The sequence below is a fragment of the Perca flavescens genome, chromosome 13, assembly GCF_004354835.1.
Source record: "Perca flavescens isolate YP-PL-M2 chromosome 13, PFLA_1.0, whole genome shotgun sequence".
NCBI classification, from domain to species: Eukaryota; Metazoa; Chordata; class Actinopteri; order Perciformes; family Percidae; genus Perca; species Perca flavescens.
Genome location: NC_041343.1, coordinates 26,087,984 through 26,107,455, shown reverse-complemented (window position 1 = coordinate 26,107,455; position 19,472 = coordinate 26,087,984). Strand labels below are relative to the sequence as shown.

At 38.2% G+C, this 19,472-nt stretch overlaps 2 protein-coding genes across 2 annotated transcripts in view; one reads left to right on the top strand and one right to left on the bottom strand.

Annotated features, from left to right (window-relative positions):
* Positions 1 to 1,874, bottom strand: part of LOC114567204 (F-BAR and double SH3 domains protein 2) — a 28,202-nt gene extending 26,328 nt beyond the window's left edge. The window contains exon 1 of the mRNA XM_028596181.1: positions 1,658 to 1,874. Coding sequence (XP_028451982.1) covers positions 1,658 to 1,678 — 21 coding nt within the window. The 5' untranslated portion in view covers positions 1,679 to 1,874. The remainder of the gene's footprint in view (positions 1 to 1,657) is intronic.
* A 2,715-nt stretch (positions 1,875 to 4,589) lies between these two features.
* On the top strand, positions 4,590 to 14,804 carry foxred1 (FAD-dependent oxidoreductase domain containing 1). Its single transcript, XM_028595269.1, has 11 exons — positions 4,590 to 5,005; positions 5,421 to 5,641; positions 6,893 to 7,003; positions 7,349 to 7,467; positions 8,418 to 8,512; positions 9,289 to 9,390; positions 11,511 to 11,587; positions 12,153 to 12,313; positions 13,430 to 13,559; positions 13,652 to 13,756; positions 14,156 to 14,804. The coding sequence occupies exons 1-11, from the start codon at positions 4,849 to 4,851 to the stop codon at positions 14,408 to 14,410; spliced, it is 1,533 nt and encodes a 510-aa protein (XP_028451070.1). The 5' UTR covers positions 4,590 to 4,848; the 3' UTR covers positions 14,411 to 14,804.
* The last annotated feature ends 4,668 nt before the right edge of the window (positions 14,805 to 19,472 follow it).

Sequence of the window (19,472 nt, the reverse complement as noted above, 5' to 3'; positions counted from 1 at the left end):
TTAGTTGCAGCCCTAAAATATAGTCTAGTGCAAGTGCTTAACTATAACTTAAACATGATGATCTAGCAGAATGTAAAACGAGCTCCCACCTTAATGTTTTTCTTCTAAACACAATATTAAACAGCTTAATGAAACTGGGACTTCACACATTCTCACACGTTAAAAGTTCAGTTCCTTTTTTTACAACTTTTTTTTTGTGTGGAATATTTTACTTCTTCAGTGGCTATGCAGTAGGAAGTGTGAGGCTAAGCTTTCTCTACATTTCAAATCTAGGTAGTGAAAGTGAGCTCCATTCATTATCAAAGTGGGAGTCTCTCTGGGCTTGTGATTGGCCAGGAGATGAATTAGGAAGTGCAGGGACCAGATCACATTCCTGATGACCGAGAGGGTTGTCAAGAAAACAGGTTTCTTCTTCCTTATTTCAATTATGGGACCGACTAAAAGCGCAAATGAAAATGCGAATATAAAAAATGGTGGCTGTTATAATCAATCATCATCTATCAATGTCAGCCAAGTCAGAGAGCTTTAACTTCATGAAATTCTCAAGAAACTATACATATGTTTTAAATAATTCAGAACAAACAGTTTTAAAGTATAACCTCACACTTCATGGTGGGCAATCCAAATTTACAAAGACAAAAAAAACGTATGATTCATAAAAATCGTAAGTCAGTCTACATACTGCATTTATTTTACTCCAGTTAACAGCATTCTAGTTGCAAAACGTACTGGGGTAATGCTCAATGTTCTGTGCTGCTGAGCCATGTTATTGAAATTTGATCCCACATGAAATGTTTTCGCAGAGAACCAGACTTTGCTGAGATTTGTGTTTTTACGTTTATTTCTCGAATTAAAACGCACAACACTAGTTCACGCTTATGCTAGGTAGGCTATTTTAAGTTAAGCAATACCTACGTGACGGCAACATTGTTCTTCTTTTCTACCAACCTTCTCTTGGACAAGAAAAAATGCACCAAACTACTTACAAAAATCTGTCAATTTACAGTTCCGTAGCTCCAAACGCACTTAAATGACAAAGCATGACTTATCTTGATGAAGTTTTTCATAAATCCGGATCCACTATTAAAATCGGCATAAACCAAAAACGCAAACTACATTTCATTTGAATACATTCTTAACTTTTGTTTCGCATGCTATTGCCATAATCTTGCTCAACAGTGTGAGCCAAACTTGATATTTACTTGAACTTTAGAGGTGCTTGGCGAATCACTTGTGCGCCGATGTAAGACAACCCCTCAGTAGCGTTATTCCTTAAAATATGTAAAGTTGTTTTCTAAGTCAATATTGGAAAACCGTGTATACTGTCACATTTTGAATGTATTTTGACCCTCTCTCCATTTGAGAGGGAACGGGGCACGTTAACGGGGCTAACGTTATTCTCCCTAAATTGGGGCACATGGGACCTTTTTAACAAGTTTTTCTTCCTTCGTTGCTATTTAAAGAAACAGCATACACAAAATAAATTTGCAAGAAAACAAACTAGTGAACATTTGCAGAATAAAAAGGTGCGTTTATCGTTTAAGCCAGCCGACCAGCAACAAAGCGTACATTTTCAACCATTAAATATGCACCACTTCGTCGAGAACGTTTCCAGACAACTAACGTTAGCTTCAGCGGCTAAAACGGAAAAACTCACCTTTCTCGGTGGGGGTTGCATCCTTATTCCTTGACATAAAAACTATACAAAAGACGAAAGTTTGTCTGGGAAAAGTTTGTACAAATGTTTCGAACAAATAATAACGGAAGAAGGGTATTTTAGCCTGGGTCAAGCGGCCATGGCGAGTCCGGTAAGTTGAGTCCCGTTGAAAACACTGTGGCCCCAGGGAACAGAAAACACAAGCGTCAAGCTCGTGGTCAAGCTAGCCACAATAAAGCAAGACACTTCCTGCCATATTTTCAAAATACAATCCCCCAAACCCGCCTGAAGATAAAATGCTACTTCCGTATACAATCTTCAAAATAAAAGCGGACCATCCACAAATCTCGAAAATCATGGACATTTAAGAACTTTTTATTTATTTAATAGTTTTTTAAACAATAACCCCCAGCCTACAATTTTATGCATTTTTTCACCATAAATCATCTTTGACAGTGACCCCTCTAGTGGCCATGTCCGCTCTACAAACTTGGATCAATGGTAATAAGATACAATATTGATCCCCAGCACATATTTTGAGGTTAAACAACAAAACACAACGTGTAAATCAGTTTTTAAAAATGTCAAATTGCTACTTTAAGTCAGGCTATGTTCTTATTTTTACAGTAGGGTCATGCGTTATGCTTTGTCTGAGGTCTTGTCTTGAAAAACATCCTGGAATGAAAAGATAGCATCAAGACATTTACGATTTTCTCTATGTGCTAATACAGTATGTTCTGAAATTATGTGTTTAGTCAAAAGGCTGATATGATCACTGAACATAACATGCTCAACTGTTAGTACCAGAGGCCAAGATCTACTGTGCACAAACTGATAGCTTAATGTTCTCATCACAACAGTGACAATTTCCAACTGATTATTTGGTACAGTGTGGTCATTTACAGAGGTTTATATTCCATTTTGCACAGCACACAGCTGTCAGCTTGTCAGTGTCATTTGTCGGCCATCTTAAACTAAACTAATGTGTCTCAAACCGTTTCAACCAAATCACAAAGGATCTGATTTCCCTCTGCTGCCCTTTTAAAACAATATGTAAAACTTGTTTTAAATTTCAGTTTATAAATCTAGTAATCTTCCATTTCATTTCATTGTATGTTCCTTTAATTATGCCCAACTTCCTGCTACCCTGCCTGTCATTGTGTTGGCATCCTGGACTGTTTTTTTCTCAAAGACAGATCAGAAATGAACAAGGGTCCAGTACAGGACAGGTAGCTGCATGCAGAACATCTAAATTCCAAGTTGTAGAAGTTGTTTAAAGCAAGGCATATTATTCAATTGTGTACTACAACAGAAATTATCTCTGGTTGATTTTTCAGCTTTAAGTATTTTACTATCTTTTAAGAGTGGATGTATTTCTGCAAGAGGGCATGTGTAACTGTGGTGGAGGATAACACATTTGAATGCAACCCCGCAAATCAAAAAGGAAAATCACGACAAAGAAGAAAGACAATGTTGGCTGTAAGTGCTGTTTGAAATACAATTACTAGACAAGGACATTTGATCATCTGAACAAACTGTAGAAAGTGCGAATGCAGGAGAAAGATTGTATGTTGTCATTATGTGACTGACTAAATTTGCAGCAGCATATAACTTTATATATATCGATTCTTCATAGAGCTGGGCGATATGGAGAAAATCAAATATGATATTTTTGACCAAATACCTCAATATAGATATTGGTGCTTTCACTAAATATTTACATAATGAGATTTTTGATCAATAATCATCAGTAATGTGGATATAATGACTAAGTGTAAATAATAGAACAGTTACAACAGTCTGGTAAGTTCAGAAAATGACAAAGACAACACTTATGCCATATTACGGTATCCCAAATCTAACACAATATCTAGTCTCATATCACAATATCGATATAATATCGATATATTGCCCAGCTCTAATTCTTCATCTATTTAGTTTTACTGAAAGCCATTGTTACAGGGTGTATTACAGGTATCAATGTTATTAGCCACCAATCACATTTGAATACCTGACAAACTGTAGCTAAGAAAAAATAAAAAAATTTGTTCATACTTGACTTTTTGTAATAAAACTGTTCCTGTCTTAGTTTGCAGTTAATGATATGGAGCAGTTAACTGGAGATATTGAGTGGAAAAAAAATGCACCCCCTAATAGGTTGTCCCACATCTGATTGGCTCTCTGCTGTCACTCCTTCAGCCCTATGCTTTGGCCTGCCTCAATCATGAACCAGCATCAAGTGTGGAGAAATATAATTAAGGTTCCATGAGCAGTTTTCAAAATAAAACTAATTTGCACAAAGACATGGCACCATTTACTTAATTTGACTCTTATCCTGTTTAGGTTCAGCATACTCCCATCACTCTTATTTGCAGTCATATATCAGCGTAAGTTGCAACATAGCCTACTGTTAGTATAGAGGGGCTGTAAAAATGCTTTTGCAATAGTAACTTGAATATGCAAAAGATTATAAAAAAGTAAGCTTGGCATTTCTTTTCAAGTTTTGAACAGGTGTTTTTCTGGTTTGGTTTATTGTTGACATTCGAATTTATCAAAAATACAACAAATCAGCAGTTAATCAGTTAGTTGACTGACAGAAAGTAATTATTTTGATAAGAAGTTAGTGTAACACTGTTCAAGTTTCTTCAATGTTTGAATCTGCTGCATTTCCTGTTGCATATCATTGCAATTGAATATATTTTCTCAGTTTCTGATGGACAAATTAATCTATTAAAAAATAATAACTGTTAACAATTAGCCTATTAACTGTTCCCGCAGCCTAAGAAGATAAAGCAGCATCATTAAAATTAATTGACTAACAATTAGTTATTAACAATTAATAATTGTTCCTAGCCCGTTTGTGTCTTGTTATGTTAGGTTAATAGCCTACATAAGGGGCACAGACTAGCACAAACTTTGAAGATGGGTCTGGGACTAGCTTGTTCCCAGAACTGATGGCATTGGGTATGGGCTTTTATTTTGAAGGGAAACACCGTCCAACCGGTATTACTCTTCATCCTCGTTTTTGATTATTTTTATGTTTAGCAGACCTTGCGGTCAGGTTACAGATTTGATTGTATGTTTTTCAAGAAAAGACATGCACGATTGTTCACACTGCTGTTGTTTTGGTCTGCACGGTGTAACCACAGTTCAGTTAGCCGACTAGCTAACTAGCTAGTTAGCTCGCAGCAATGTCAACGTGGCGAAGGCTGCATGTGAAGGTGCGGACGGCTCATGGATTACTTACCTCCAGATGGGAGACACAACAACGCACATGGCAGTATGGACATTTAGCGTTATGTCAAAACCTGAGTACAGGCAGACCTCTCCGGAATGACTTCTTTAAAGGTGGGGGACATCAAAGGAAGTAAACGCCAATGCGAGCCCACTTCGCATTCAGAAATCCTCAAATTAATTTAATTATTTGTTAATCCACAAATGCATGCATCTTGTAGGTCACACATCTGACACTCTCTTGAACTGTTAGCGATCTCTTTACATTTCGGCATGCATATAATCTTCCAAGCAACACTTATGTTTTCAAAATGTCAACTTTTACAGTTTTTTCCCCACTGCTCCTTACACTTAAAACGTTACACTAATTTTAATGTTACTCCTTTTATTTTCTAATATGTGAATTACTATATATGCCGAACTGTAGAGTGGTAGCTAAAGTTTCGGAAATATCATGAATTGTAAGGTGCAAGTCAAAATCTGCCAAATGATGATGCATTAAGATAAAGTTTCTGCTTTTGGGCCTCAGATTTGGAAGCCCAGCTGGCGGCAATGAGGAAGAAGGCGTCGGACGCCCTGCCAGGGAGCAGCTGGAGTCCCCTGGAGATAACACCCAACCTTCCGCCGGAGAGGGCCGACATTGTGATCGTAGGAGGCGGTGTGATGGGCTGGTCCATTGCCTACTGGCTCAAGCAGAAGGAGAGGGTGCGAGGAGGGGTGAAAGTTGTTGTGGTGGAGAAGGACCCAAAGGTGAGGCACCCAGTATGGAAAATTGTTCATGCATTTAACTGAATCGAATCCCATCGTTTCGGTTTACCCCTTCATCAGGGGCCAAACAGGAATAATTGTTTAAAAACACTTTATGTTCATTTTCAAACATCATATAGGGTAACTGGCATCATGCAGTAATCAGACATCATCTGTGTTGTTATGCTATTCTTGCCTTTGCTTGACATACCATGGCACCATCTTGTGGTTAATCCCACTATGATTTCCAACAGATTGTCTAAATAATCAAAGTTAAACTTAACTTGTAAGAAAAACCCTAAAGTCTGGCTCTTCATTCAGTACATGTGGCAATGGTGTGTTAAATTTATATATTCACTCAGTCTCAATGCCTTGAATGCATAGATTAGAAATGTTTTGATACAGGGGAAGTTTGATCCTATCCTCTAATAGCAAATTTTAAATAGTCCTTTTGTCTTCTGCACATCTGTTAAGCCACACAGGGACCTGACAAGAGTTAGAGGTCTAGCTAAAAGTCACAAAACCTATTAAAGGTCCCATGACATGGTGCTCTTTGGATGCTTTTATGGTCCCCTAATACTGTATCTGAAGTCTCTTTCCCAAAATTCAGCCTTGGTACAGAACTACAGCCACTAGAGCCAGTCCCACAATGAACTTTACTTAGTATCTGCCATTTCTGTGTCTGTAGCTATTGAGGAGGAGAGGGGGGGCGCAAGGTGGAGGGTGGGGCTGTGGCCTCATATTAATGTTAAAAAACCTCATAAAGTGAAATTGTCATGCCATGGGACCTTTTAAGTCTCTTATATGATTTGGTTTCACGGGTGTGAGGGTGACTGCAGAAGTTTTTTTTTTTAATTTTTTATTTTTTTAAACCTTTTATTTATCCAGGTAAACTGTTTGAGAACAACTTCTCATTTACAAACATGACCTGGCCAACAAACATGACCTGGCCATACTAAGGGTTTTGCGCATACTAAGATAAAAATTCAAATCCCTCCAACCAAAACTGTGCAAAGAGGGACTAGTCCAAATATAAGTAGCAGACGATTAATTATATCGATCACAGACAGGATCAATGCCCATGTATAACAGAAGGTCTAACAGGCCAACATTCATCCCAAAACCCATACGCTATTTCAAGATGTAAGTTGTTCTCCCATAGTGTTTTAAAAGTGTGACAGTGTTATACTGCAGGCCCCTGCTTCTACACAATTCCTTATTAACTGCTTCCTCCTGCATGTGGTTCTCTCCTAGTACTCCCAGGCCTCCACCGTGCTCTCTGCTGGGGGGATCCGACAGCAGTTCTCTCTGCCTGAGAACATCCACCTCTCCCTGGCCTCCGCAGACTTCATGAGGAACATCAATGTAGGTCACGTTTGAAGGTGGCGCTGCTGTTTGTGTGCAGCCTTGCTCAGCTTCACAGCACACTGGCAATGAATGACAGGCTTTTAAATAATTTCATGTTACAGTGACGTGTGTTATGTTAATATGTAATCAAGAGCGGCTTGTATGCCAGCTGAGGTTTGACCAACTTGTACAGTAGGTCTTGATTTCTTGTAGTATCTGTTGGTTGCCTTGCAATTGGTCCCAGCCAAGAAATAGTTAGGCTAGCTAGTTAAGTTAAACATTGATCTTCTCATCAAATGCTGAATTATTTCTTTCGTTACACTTTGTTAGCGTGGAAATGATTTATCTGGGTCTGTCTCTCAGGAACACCTCGGCGTGTTAAACGAAGACCCAATAGACCTCCAGTTCAACCAATCAGGATACCTCTTCCTGGCCAGTGAGGAGGTGGCTCACATCATGGAGGAGAACTACAGCACTCAGAGGTGTCACTCGTCTTTCATGCAGTACAACTGTGGGATAACAGAAAGCTTGAAATCACTTTCCCTCTTGTGAAAGTGTACACAGAGTACAGCTTAGATCGGGCCCAAAAGAAATCAAGCCCGACCCTACCCGAGCCCGTGCACATTGTGTCCGAGCCTGGCCCGGCCCGACACATTAACTGGAATTATGAGCCCGAGCCCGATTTTAAACCCGACAATTTTTTAATACGTGGGCCGTTATAAGTGACGTTCTCAACTACAATTCCGAGTTGTTTGAACTGCAGAAATCTGTTTAGAATTATCTTAATGAATAATGCAACAAGGAAGAAGCCTGCAAACTGTGTCGTTTGTTTATTCAGAATTGAATGGATCGCAAATGGATTCGAATGAAGAAATGTAAAAAAAAAAAAAAAAAAAAAACCTATAGCTCCCTCAGCCAAATAGTGTAGGTAACCGATCAAGGCAGCAATATAATCAAATCCCTGGGACCGTATAGGAGACTTTCTTGTCTCGATGACCTAATTAATACTGTCCTTCGCCACGGTCTGCATGCCGACGCACTGGCCGACAACGTGCCAGATATAGGAGAGACCATATCTGCTGCTAAGGGTCTAGTGAGATATCTGAAACAATCTGGCCTGGTAGCGAAATTATGGAAGACAGTGCTGCAGATGAGGGAGACACGATTTAGCACAGTTTACCTCCCACTCAAGTCAGTGTAGGACATCTACCCAGAGCTACGGGAGAAGCTGGAGAGGCATAGCTTTCTTCCCACTTAATTAGGCTAATGAAGTAATAATTAAAAAAACACAAATGCTTGATCAAGGACCCCGCCGGAGGATAGTTAGAATCTAAACTCTAACACAGAGACTCTCTCCATTCAGAGATTCTAGTAGCTCTAAGGGGATTATTACAATTATGTATCAATAAACGATCTTACTTTGTAATTGTAGGTACGCTGGAGCCAAAGTTTCACTTCTTTCCCCGACACAAGTAAAGGAGAAATTTCCGTGGATAAACACAGACGGTGTCGTGCTCGCTTCATATGGTGAGTGCAGATAATACACAGGTTAATATTTCATCACTCCATATGGTTGTAAGAGTACAAGGGGAATATCATTTTATATAATATGGTCAATAATATGGACTGGGGGACTGGCAGCTGAAATTTCCAGAAAACATGGCAGTGACCACGCTCAGGCCAGCCATTGTCCTGGTGTCAGAAACAACAAGGCATGTTATTATATAAAAATATTCCAAATGTAGTGTACACTTAAACTGATATTGATGTTTTTAGGTGGGCCTTCTTTTAGGTGGCTAAGTTACGTTTAGCTGCTGCCTCCGTCCACAACAGTACATTACTTAGCTTCTGTGTCGGTACTTCTGCCTGCTTCTCCAGATTGGGAGCTTGTTGAACTATCCCTTTAAAATGCATGTACAACAATGAGAGTGATGCACCTTGCAAACAGTAAATATAAATAAACAAATAATAAGGAATTAAAAGTTTGGTGTTTAAAATGGTCAAATCTGAAAAAAACTCAAAAACTTTGGTAAGTCTGGTCCTTAGTGTAGTCCACCTCTGATAAGATAGAGGTTTGCCCTTAATCACAGCTCGTTAGTGGATCTTTTTCTAATTACTATAGCAGATGTTTTCCTGTGTGAAATTCAAATCTTTATGTTCAGCATTAATCTGAAATTCATGATTTTTTTTTTTTTTTTGTGAATTAATTTGACACCAGTAAGTCTGATATGTATGTGAGGGCATCAACCCCCTTTTTTTTTTAAACGACATGAACTATTATTACCATTCATCCTGACTTCCAGGTTTGGAGAACGAGGGCTGGTTTGACCCCTGGACTCTGCTGAACGCCTTCAAGAGGAAGGCCATCTCCATGGGAGTCATCCAGTGCTCCGGAGAAGTCACAGGTTTGTTATCGTGGCCTCTTAAAACCCAAACCTCCTGCTGTAACTGTATTGTGTTAAAGACTCATCTATTATTATCTTATAGACACACAGGGCCGTCATGTTTCAGATTCAGATAACTTTATTAGTCCCCAAGGGGCAATTCAGTTTACAGCCAGCCCATCCATTAAGAGTTAAACAAACTTAGAATGCATTAAAAAGTGCATTAGCACACAATCTGTATAGGTTAATAACTCATGAATTCACTCAATGTGTTAACCGACACAACAGCAGTAAGACCTGTCTGGTACAACATGTTGTATTTTAACTATTGTAAAGCTGTTGCTCACAGACTTTTCAAGTACTCTGAGTTTTGTGTAAAAGCAGATAGCTGACGAGTAAAATTTAATGTTAAGCTCACATTCGTACAGCCAATCAGAACAAAAGATTTACCTACAACTGTTCCATAGTTCATTCTTTTAAATCTTTTAAATCTCAGCGATGTTATTCTGCAAAAACATTATAAACATTATGAACCTATCATTTATATTTTCAAAAATGTTTATTTGTGTGAAATCCTTATTATTCTCCAGTAGCAATTAAAATGTCAAATGAGCATGCGTGTATATTTATAATATAAACATAGGGGTGAAATAATAGGAACTTGGCTGAAATGGAAACAAAAAGGAAAAACTAAGCTGGAGCAGAAGAATCTGAGAAATCACATAAGAAGAATGTAGTACCACATTGTCAAAATTCATGTTAAGTTATTGCAAAGAATAAATGCCAGCTTTACTCTTTGTTTACAGTCCTCATACATGCAAAAAATAAATAAATAGATAAAGAAGAGAAAAAGGTGTGTTACATCCTGATAAATGTTCAAATAAAAAATGCAAATAACAGGCTTAAACTACCCAGTTCTGGATTATACGTAGTGTTTCAGCTAATGTATTTTTCATCATGAGAAATACTAGTTTGAACAATCACTCTAAACATCTGGGATCTACTTCTCTGTGACTCTCTTAGATTTAAGAGCATTTTTAAGTCCTAATAATTGGATAAACTAGTAAAAGTGTAGAATTTTCACTTTTCTTCCACTTAAAATTCTACTTTTAGCAGTTTGACCAGGACTGTATGCAGCACTGGAAGCATATGAATGATTTATTTATTTGAATTGATGATTTGTTTTAGGAATTTAAAAGCAAAACAACTCATAAGAGTATCTTAAGATATGAATATCTTTATTTCCATAACAAAGACCTGAGTTAGTTCTGCAGAGCAACTGCCCTAAAAATATGCCAATACATGTTATTATAAACACCCCTCCCTGCTGAAGTTGTCCCCTCTCAATAGTAGAAATCGCATGTCTTCTTTGGAGGACAGTTCTTGGAAATGATCTAATGGTTTTAGCTTGTTCAGGTCAATCTGACCCCTTAGTTTATGTTCCAATCTGATATCCTATTATCGACACTTTTCTATGATATGACGCACTTTGAATAAATATCATGACACAAAATCCCAAAGGGTAGCATTACTAAAACACTTATTTCCAAAGTGGTCCTCGGAAACATACAAACACAATACATGGAAACCTACAAATTGATGGGAACAAATTACCATAAATACCTACGAGTCCCCCTTGCAATCAGCGGCCATTGTTCAAACTCCCTCCCTTAAAAGTGAGCCATCAACTCACAAATGTAAAAATTGCCTTTGTTTAATATGCAGCGGCAGGTTGTTTCATAATGAGATCCCAGTATAGATTATTTAATTGGTAAGAAGATGATGCTACAAAAATAACCATTTGCACTTACATGTTGCATATCTGTTTGTAGTTTGGCCTATTTGAAGCTAATGTACTTGTGCTCAATTCTTGCTGTTTGGAGTTTGTACCTTCATGGTTGAATGCACTTATTATTATTATTATTATTATTATTATTATTATTATCATTATTATTATCAAGTCGCTTTGGATAAAAGTGTCAGTTAAATGTAATCTAATAAAGTTATACGTCTTATAGTTTTACATTGAAGATTGATTAATTATGCAGTGTTTCCTTTATGCCTGTGTTAATGCAGACTGTGCGTTTTGGTTTACTTTGGCCAACCGCTGGCTGGTATTAATGTTTCCATTTCTTTCACAGATTTTAAATACACAACAAACGTGATGAGTACCGCTGATGGCGATGACGTGGATCTCAGGAGGATCAGATCTGTTAAAGTAAGTGGGACAGTGACCTTAGTGGATCTTACACTCACTGGTACCTGCGTAGTGCCATGTGAGACGATTTATTGAACTTCTATAAATTTGATTTATTTGCTTTATTGTTTTAACGTTTATTGATTGTAGGTTACTGTCGACATTATGGTTGGTAATTATGCATTTATGAGAATTGGGCTCCCTGGGACACACGTAAAGTTGAATTCCAACATTAAATGAACTGGTAATTTATAGGGTCAACTAATATACAGATTTTTTTTTTTTTTTTAATATTCTGGTCATTTTTTTTGGGAAAAAGGCCTTTTTGAAAGAAAAAAGAAAAAAAATTTCAACCATATTTCTGTGTTTTGGTAAAAAAAAGAATTTTGCAGATTAATATCATAAACTGAAAAAAGTGCTGCCTCTTTCTTCTTGAAAATGTAGCATCTCTTTAAACTCAAATTCTTGGTAGTATTGGTTGGGATAATGCGTTTGATATGCGATCAAATATTTGGAAGTCTTTGCTTCAGCACCACAGGAACCTCCTAGTGTTGTACATGTTGGGATAATGGCGCGTGTTGAGCAGGTGCAGATGCCTAACAGCCTGGAGTACCAGCCGGTGGAATGTGCCATTGTGGTGAATGCAGCAGGAGCCTTTTCTGCCAAACTGACAGCGATGCTGGGAATCGGCTTGGGCCCCAAAGACTCCATCGCTGGAATCCCACTGCCTGTTGAGCCTCGCAAAAGGTCGGTCATTGACTTAAGTGGCATATTTTCCTTATTTTATTTTATTTTTAAAGCAGCCTAATCGCTGTCAAAATGTCTAGTTTACTTTGAAAGGGATTGGCAGTGCCTCAAACAGTGCAGTTCTTTAGTATTCTGACAGTTTTATTTGGACTCTAGCTAACTTTATAGTGCCGACTCTCAGCTTTAATTTGAGGGTGCTCACTTCCAAATCCGAGGAACTGTGTAACGATCGTAGCCCTTTTTAAACGGAGCGGTAAAATAGGGCTGTGAGTCTTTTACTTCTCACCCGGAGCAGAACACACACTTCAGCCCGTTTACGTCTTCAATCAAAAGTGCTTATAGCTTTTTTTGAACGACCACACTCGAAGGCAGAGTCAAAAGCCGGCCGTCACAGAGAGGGGGGAAGAAGTGATATTGTTTAAATATGGGCATAACAGCCAACAAAGTGACAGAAATACTTTGCAAAAATTAACACACGGTGGAGTAAGTAAATAAAGTTTATTTGTATAGCACCTTTTCACAGATAAAAATCGCAAAGTGCTTCACAATAACATGTAATACTATACAACAAATTAAAATACAAGAACATTTAAATACAAATAGAAAACATAACAAACAACCATAAAAAAAAAAAAAAAAAAAAAAAAAACCTTGACTAACTAAAAGCCTGCTTGAATAGCAGAGTCTTCAATTGCAAGACATTCCACAGCCTAGGAGCCACTGCTTGGAATGATCGATCCCCTCTAGTTAAGTTTTTTTTTTTTTTTTTTTTTTTGCACTAAACCAGCTTCAGGTTCTCTGTAAAGTCTTCATTAAATCCTTCTTCAAGCTGCCTCAAGGAGCTGCCTCTCGATCCAAATGCTTTTTTACTCAAAGCACTTCCATTTTGATAGCCTGACAAGCCAGACCTACATCAAGATGTTGGGTCTGGGAAAGTGCTAGGGTGCGTCTAGATTTCTAGGCTAACATTTTGACCCTTTTCATGACAAAAAATTCAACTAACTGAATGTTGGCATGAAATATCACATCAGTGCTTTAATGACAAGAAAGAACAATTTACACAGGACCGTAAAAATATGCTGAAGGTAATATTGTACTACCTGAACTCTTTTTCAGGTATGTGTATGTGGTCCACTGTCCTGATGGTCCAGGTCTAGACAGCCCCTTCCTGATTGATTACTCTGGAGTTTACTTCAGAAGAGAGGGGTTAGGAGGAAACTACATCGTTGGGAGATCACCAGAGGAGGTCTGTTTATAGTTCTACGCTGTTTTCCTATACTCTTTATTTTATGAGTAAGCATGAAAAAGGTTTAAATGTAAGTGCTTTTCCTTCCTAAGGCAGAGGAGCCAGATACCAGTAACCTGGAGGTGGACCACCAGTTTTTTGAGGACAGGGTTTGGCCCAGCTTGGCCTCTCGTGTTCCAGTCTTCGAGAAGCTGAAGGTAGGGTTGGGATATGTTGATATATCATCATTTATTTGTGTCTTTGCCTGGAAATCATTCTATCTATCAATAAAGGACAATATACAAGTTTTATATTGATCAATGCAATGTCATTTTATAATAATCAACACGTTTGTTGGGGGAAAAAAAAGGGCTCGAGTTGTGTCATAGCACGTCTCCATCGTGTATATTTAGATCAAAAAAATTAATCCTTGTTTTTGAGCTACTTGAATATAGTTTTCTGAATATCTGACTTTGTACATTTGTGAAAACAGAAAAGAAATTGAAAAGAACATATTTTCTTTTTAATTGCACGTCTTGAAATTAGGGTCTGTGCACATTTCATCAACAGAAACAAGAAAAAAAGGTAAAACCTTCTCTTTTTTTTCCCTCCCTCAGGTGAAGAGTGCATGGGCAGGTTTCTACGACTACAACACCTTGGACCAGAACGGCATCATCGGTATGCACCCTCTCATCAACAACATGTACTTTGCCACGGGTTTCAGCGGCCACGGCCTGCAGCACTCCCCCGCCGTGGGGCGATCTGTGGCCGAACTGATTCTGGATGGAAACTTTAAAACGCTGGACTTGAGCGGCCTGGGCTTCAGACGCATTCTGGCCAAGGAACCCATGCTGGAGAGGAACATCGTATAGAGGAGCTGGGACCTGGACTTGTACCCTTCACTCTCCTGCAAATGCTAAATTATTACAACTTTGCTCATCAAAGTTTGATATTTTTGTAGTTTTAAACATTATTCTTATCATTGACAATGAACTCACCAGATTAATTACGTCGATATGGGAAAGCAGCTAAATAATACAAATGTTCACTTTCTAATACCCCTTTCACACCGAGGGCTCAACCAGCGCTGCAGGCAGCAAGCTGTCTCTATTTTTAGTAATGTTCCCAGATTTCAACCTTTACTTATTTACCATCTCCAAAGTCATAGGAATGGACTCTTGACTGATCAGTACTTGTACATAATGTATACTGTTAGTGTGTACAATATAATGTTGTTGAGTCACATTAAATCCCTTTACATTTTAATTTGTTCATTTCTTTTTCTTTCTTTTAAGATTATTTTTTTGGGCATTTTTAGGCCTTTGACAGGACAGCTGTAGAAATGAAGGGGGAGAGAGGTGGGGAACGAGCTATATGGGCGCCCAGTTTGTTGTATTTCTTAATTATGTGTTTATTATTGTATCATGAAACAGCCTTTTTCTGATTTACTGTTACCCTCTCAATATAGGTCAATATCAAAGTTTTATATTGATCAATGCAATGTCATTTTATAATAATCAACATGTTTGTTGAAAAAGGGCTCGAGTTGTGTCATTGCACGTCTCCACTGTGCATGTTATAGATCCAAAAATGAATAATTGTTTGAGCTACTTGAATATAGTTTTCTGAATATCTGACTTTGTACATTTGTGAAAACAGAAAAACTTGAATGAACATGTTTTCTTCTTAATTGCGTGGCTTGAAATTAGGGTCTGGGCAAGAAAACAACTTTGGTTTATATATTTACACAACCAAGTCAAACTGGATTTTTTTACGTGCTGGGATTAAATACGGTTTTCCACTGACAGCAGTAGAAACGAGAATTTTTTTTGTTTTCTTAAAGGTCCCATATTTGTAAAGGGAGATTTCAATGTCTTTTTTTAATTAAAAGGCAGGTCAAGGTGCTATATAAATACTGTGACAGTATCAAAACGCTCAATCAGAGAAATGCTTACAGTCTTTATTCAGAAACTGTTCTTTAAACAAGCCGTCGGGACTTTCGTATGGTTGTGATGTCACAACTATCCTATGTATAGGCAGAAAGTACAGCTACGGACATTCCCCGACTGCAGAGACTCTGAGAAGCAGATGTAGAAGACCAGGAAACATTGACCAAGGAGGAAACAAAGAGAAGATAAATATTTTTTAAAGTAAAAATATTTCACTGCTGGAAATTCAGTGGTATTTAAATTTCAACATAAAGTTTCGCAATTAGGTATTCAGTTGCTATATATATATATATATATATATATATATATATATATATATATATATATATATATACGTACATTTTTACAGTCTTTTCTACACTACTGCAAATACACAACATAAGAAGTATTTCAGGTGTTAAGGTGTTGTATAGACATTGTGCAGCAGATGGAGCCAATTCTCTATGTGATTTTGATATCAAGTAATCAGCGGAGCATCCTCACACTTTTAGATCACATTTAAGGCAAACTGTTGGCAAAATTTTATCTTGGAAGTCAAAGGCAGAGTGATTATTTTTTTAAGAAGAAAGAGAACAGATCAGGGCCTAAATTAAAGAAAATGCCAAGAATTAGTTTATTCTAAATCTATTTAATACCTTTGCTTTGAAAATGTACTATGAACATATCACATATGAATGAAAATAGCCAAGATGATCATGTTATAACTAAAAGGTCATTAGTAATACTCTAAGCCAAGGGGAAATATGACGTTCTTGTAGAACATGAGCAATAAAAGCACCTAATTCAAGACCCTGATACCCCTATAAAATATGAATGCTCTGTGCAGGATGTACACTGGATTAATGAGACGCATGCATATGAAATTGTGGTGTCTGTTGGTCTTAGCTATAAGGTTATTTACCCAATATTACCTTTGACAAGCTGTATTGTTTAATACTTTTATGCCTCACATGTTACTTATGTCTCATGTAGCAGACTAAGCTTACTACAGCTCTCGCGATCAACATAAATTCTACTTTACCTGAGTAAATGTAATGAGTTACTTTCAAGCAAGGAATGAAATACTGCTTATTTGGGACCGTTTTGTGTCTTGCTACAAGAGTGGTTTCTGAGCACCCACTTCCTTCCCTCCTAACATTAGGCGATGGCCACATCCTCCACATGTTAACTTCCTGCAGCAAAATGCAAAACACACCTGCAAAAAAGAAAGATGTAAGAGTAAAAACATACAGTCATTGGTAAAACCACACCAAGACTTGTACTTGAAGAGTAGAGATCCCTTCTTTATGTCTGAGGTAAATGTGAAAGTAGAATTGCAAAAAAAAGCAAACCTGTACCAACCCTTATCTTACCACAACATATTCAAATCATACATTGAAAGCAAGACTGCAAACTACAGAGTGTGGGTCTAAAGTGGATGATGTTTCCTTTACAGACATGTGGAGGAAGGAAATTCAAAATCCACTCATACGCTGCAACAACAAATCATTTCCTGAACGGATTCTTTAGATTTCTGATCATTGCTATCAAAGCTACTATTTATTCCTCTTTGATGATCAAACTGTCACTTTAAATTTACCAGCAGTATTGCAACGTGAAGAGGTTACAAGTCACTAATTACAAGCAAGCAACGTCATTGTGCACATGGAGGGTTAGAAAACAAAGGGAATCCACTGAGAACTTATGGGGAAATCAACACATGTAAAGCAACTTCCTGTTGCTAAATAACATGGGAAATATGGTTTGGACCGTCAACTGGTCCAAACCAAGAAATTCAGCACATAAACCCCCTCAACAATAACAACAACAGCTTTTTACACTACAATTTTGTAAGGATTAAACAAACAACATATAACAAGGTAATCAGTGTGCTTTAGAGGCGCTTTAGGCAGGTTTTGTGACCTTTGGACAAGGCTAAGCTAGCCATTTTCCCCCATTTCCAGTTTTGTGGGAAGTTAAAGGGATAGTTTGGATCTTTTGTGTGTGGGGTTGTACGAGGTACTTATCCATAGTCAGTGTATTAGCTACAGTAGATGGCGGCAGACCGGCCGAGAATATCAGTTTAAGTAAACACTATATTTAGAATATTTTCACCAGTTCAACTTGCCGTCAGACAGCTCTTTTAAACGGGCAACTGAAGCTGTTCTATCCATCTATGCTCTCTTCAAAGCCACCAGCAGGACTGAGTACCCAGGGCCCTCATGTAAGGAGGGCCCTGAAAGATGCTAGAATGAATAGGTGTGGATGCGGGGAGGGACCTATAGAGAATGCCTTTCTACAGGGCTCAGAATTCTGTGCTGCCGGTTCCCCGTTGTAAAGGGCTGTTTGAAAGCAAGGTAAAGCAGTGGAAATATTTTAAATATATCATACACTTAAACTGATATATATATTTTTTTAGGTGGCTAACGTACATTTTACTTTGTGCCCGCATCCACAACAGTACATTGCTTAGCTTCTGTGCCGGGACTCCTGTCTGCTTCTCAAAACTAGGGGTGTGCCGACCGCCATCTACTGTATGTACCTTATACAATCCCACTTGAAAAGATCTGAACTATCCCTTAAGTTAGCTGGGTATTGGCGGTAGCTCCATATTGAGCGTACAGACATGCCTATTTAACTCTCTGCGAGAAAGCAAATGAGCTTATATCCCATCATATTTAACTTCTCCTTTAATGAGCCCCCAATATGTTTATGCACAGCTCTGTACTGGCTGTTGTATTGAAAATGTACAGCTAGTGCTTAAAACACTTGTGTATTTACAGATGCACCTCACTAAACTGTGTGGTGGCAGAAAGTTAGTACAGTAGGCTGTAAAAGTCTTGCAGGGTCTCTGCAGTTGAATCAATACAGGGGCAACACTGTCTGCATCTTCATTCATCTCCTGCTCCCTTCATTTTCATGCAGTTAATGGCATCTGTATCCATCGCTGAGGGGCATATTATTAATTCAAGCCCTCCCTTATATCAAAACATCATGGAAATGTGCTCCACAAATATGAAAATGGTCCTTCTGCAGCCAGGAGAATATGGCAAAGACATTTTGTCCCTGCAGCTCTTTATTTTTATGCAAATGTGATGCAGCCTTGCAGGTTCGAATGAGGGGGGAAGGGGGACCACGGGAAATGCAATTGAGGGATTTCTTTGTGTGGCCCTACGCAAATCCCAAATGTTCTCAGGGCTGAAAACAAAAACAGCATGGGCGCTGCACTGGACACATAGGCCCCTTCAATAGAAGCACCTTCTGCCACAGCACTGAGGGCTGAATATTTCTCTCCTCATGTTGCTGAGAATTTACACTGACAACAACTTCAAGCCGTCATAAATCCAGTGCTGATGAAGCCACTGGTTGTATTATTAGACTTTTTGGTGACTATTTGAGTGATGAAGGGAGTCACCCTGAAGTGATGCCCCGTGAGAGCTCTCTGGCTGGCTCCTCTGTCCGTATGAAGCCAGTGTATACGGTGGCATGTGGCTGGGATTAGGAAATTTCACTGTGGATTAAAATCTTTCTAACGCCTCCATGGCCACTCGCTAAAAGAAAGGAGTCTGAAGTTCGAGCGGAGATCCAGTGAGCACTCTGGGCGCATGGTTTCACTCAGCAGGTACGTTGAAACTAAACTTTTGAAACTCTTTTCACACAATTGAGGGTGAATGAATTATTTACGTATTAGACTAATGTCAGGAGTTTTAAGACATCTTTTAATTGCTTTTCATTTCTCTAACAAGCCGAATGAGTGTATAGCCAAAACATGCAGTGTTGTTTTTACTTAAGGATTAAGAGGAGAGTTACTTTAACATTTTTATAACATAGAGATTGTATACGAGTGTAAACTTGTTGTGGTTTTCCCACTGTGGTCTGTAGCAGAATATACAATAGTGGCTTTGCCAATTTTGTAAAACAAAGAACTAAAGGAATCCGATGCTAACGGTACTTTACTTAGGGTTTAAGGTTTAAGACTTAATGACAACAACAATAGCTCAAGCTG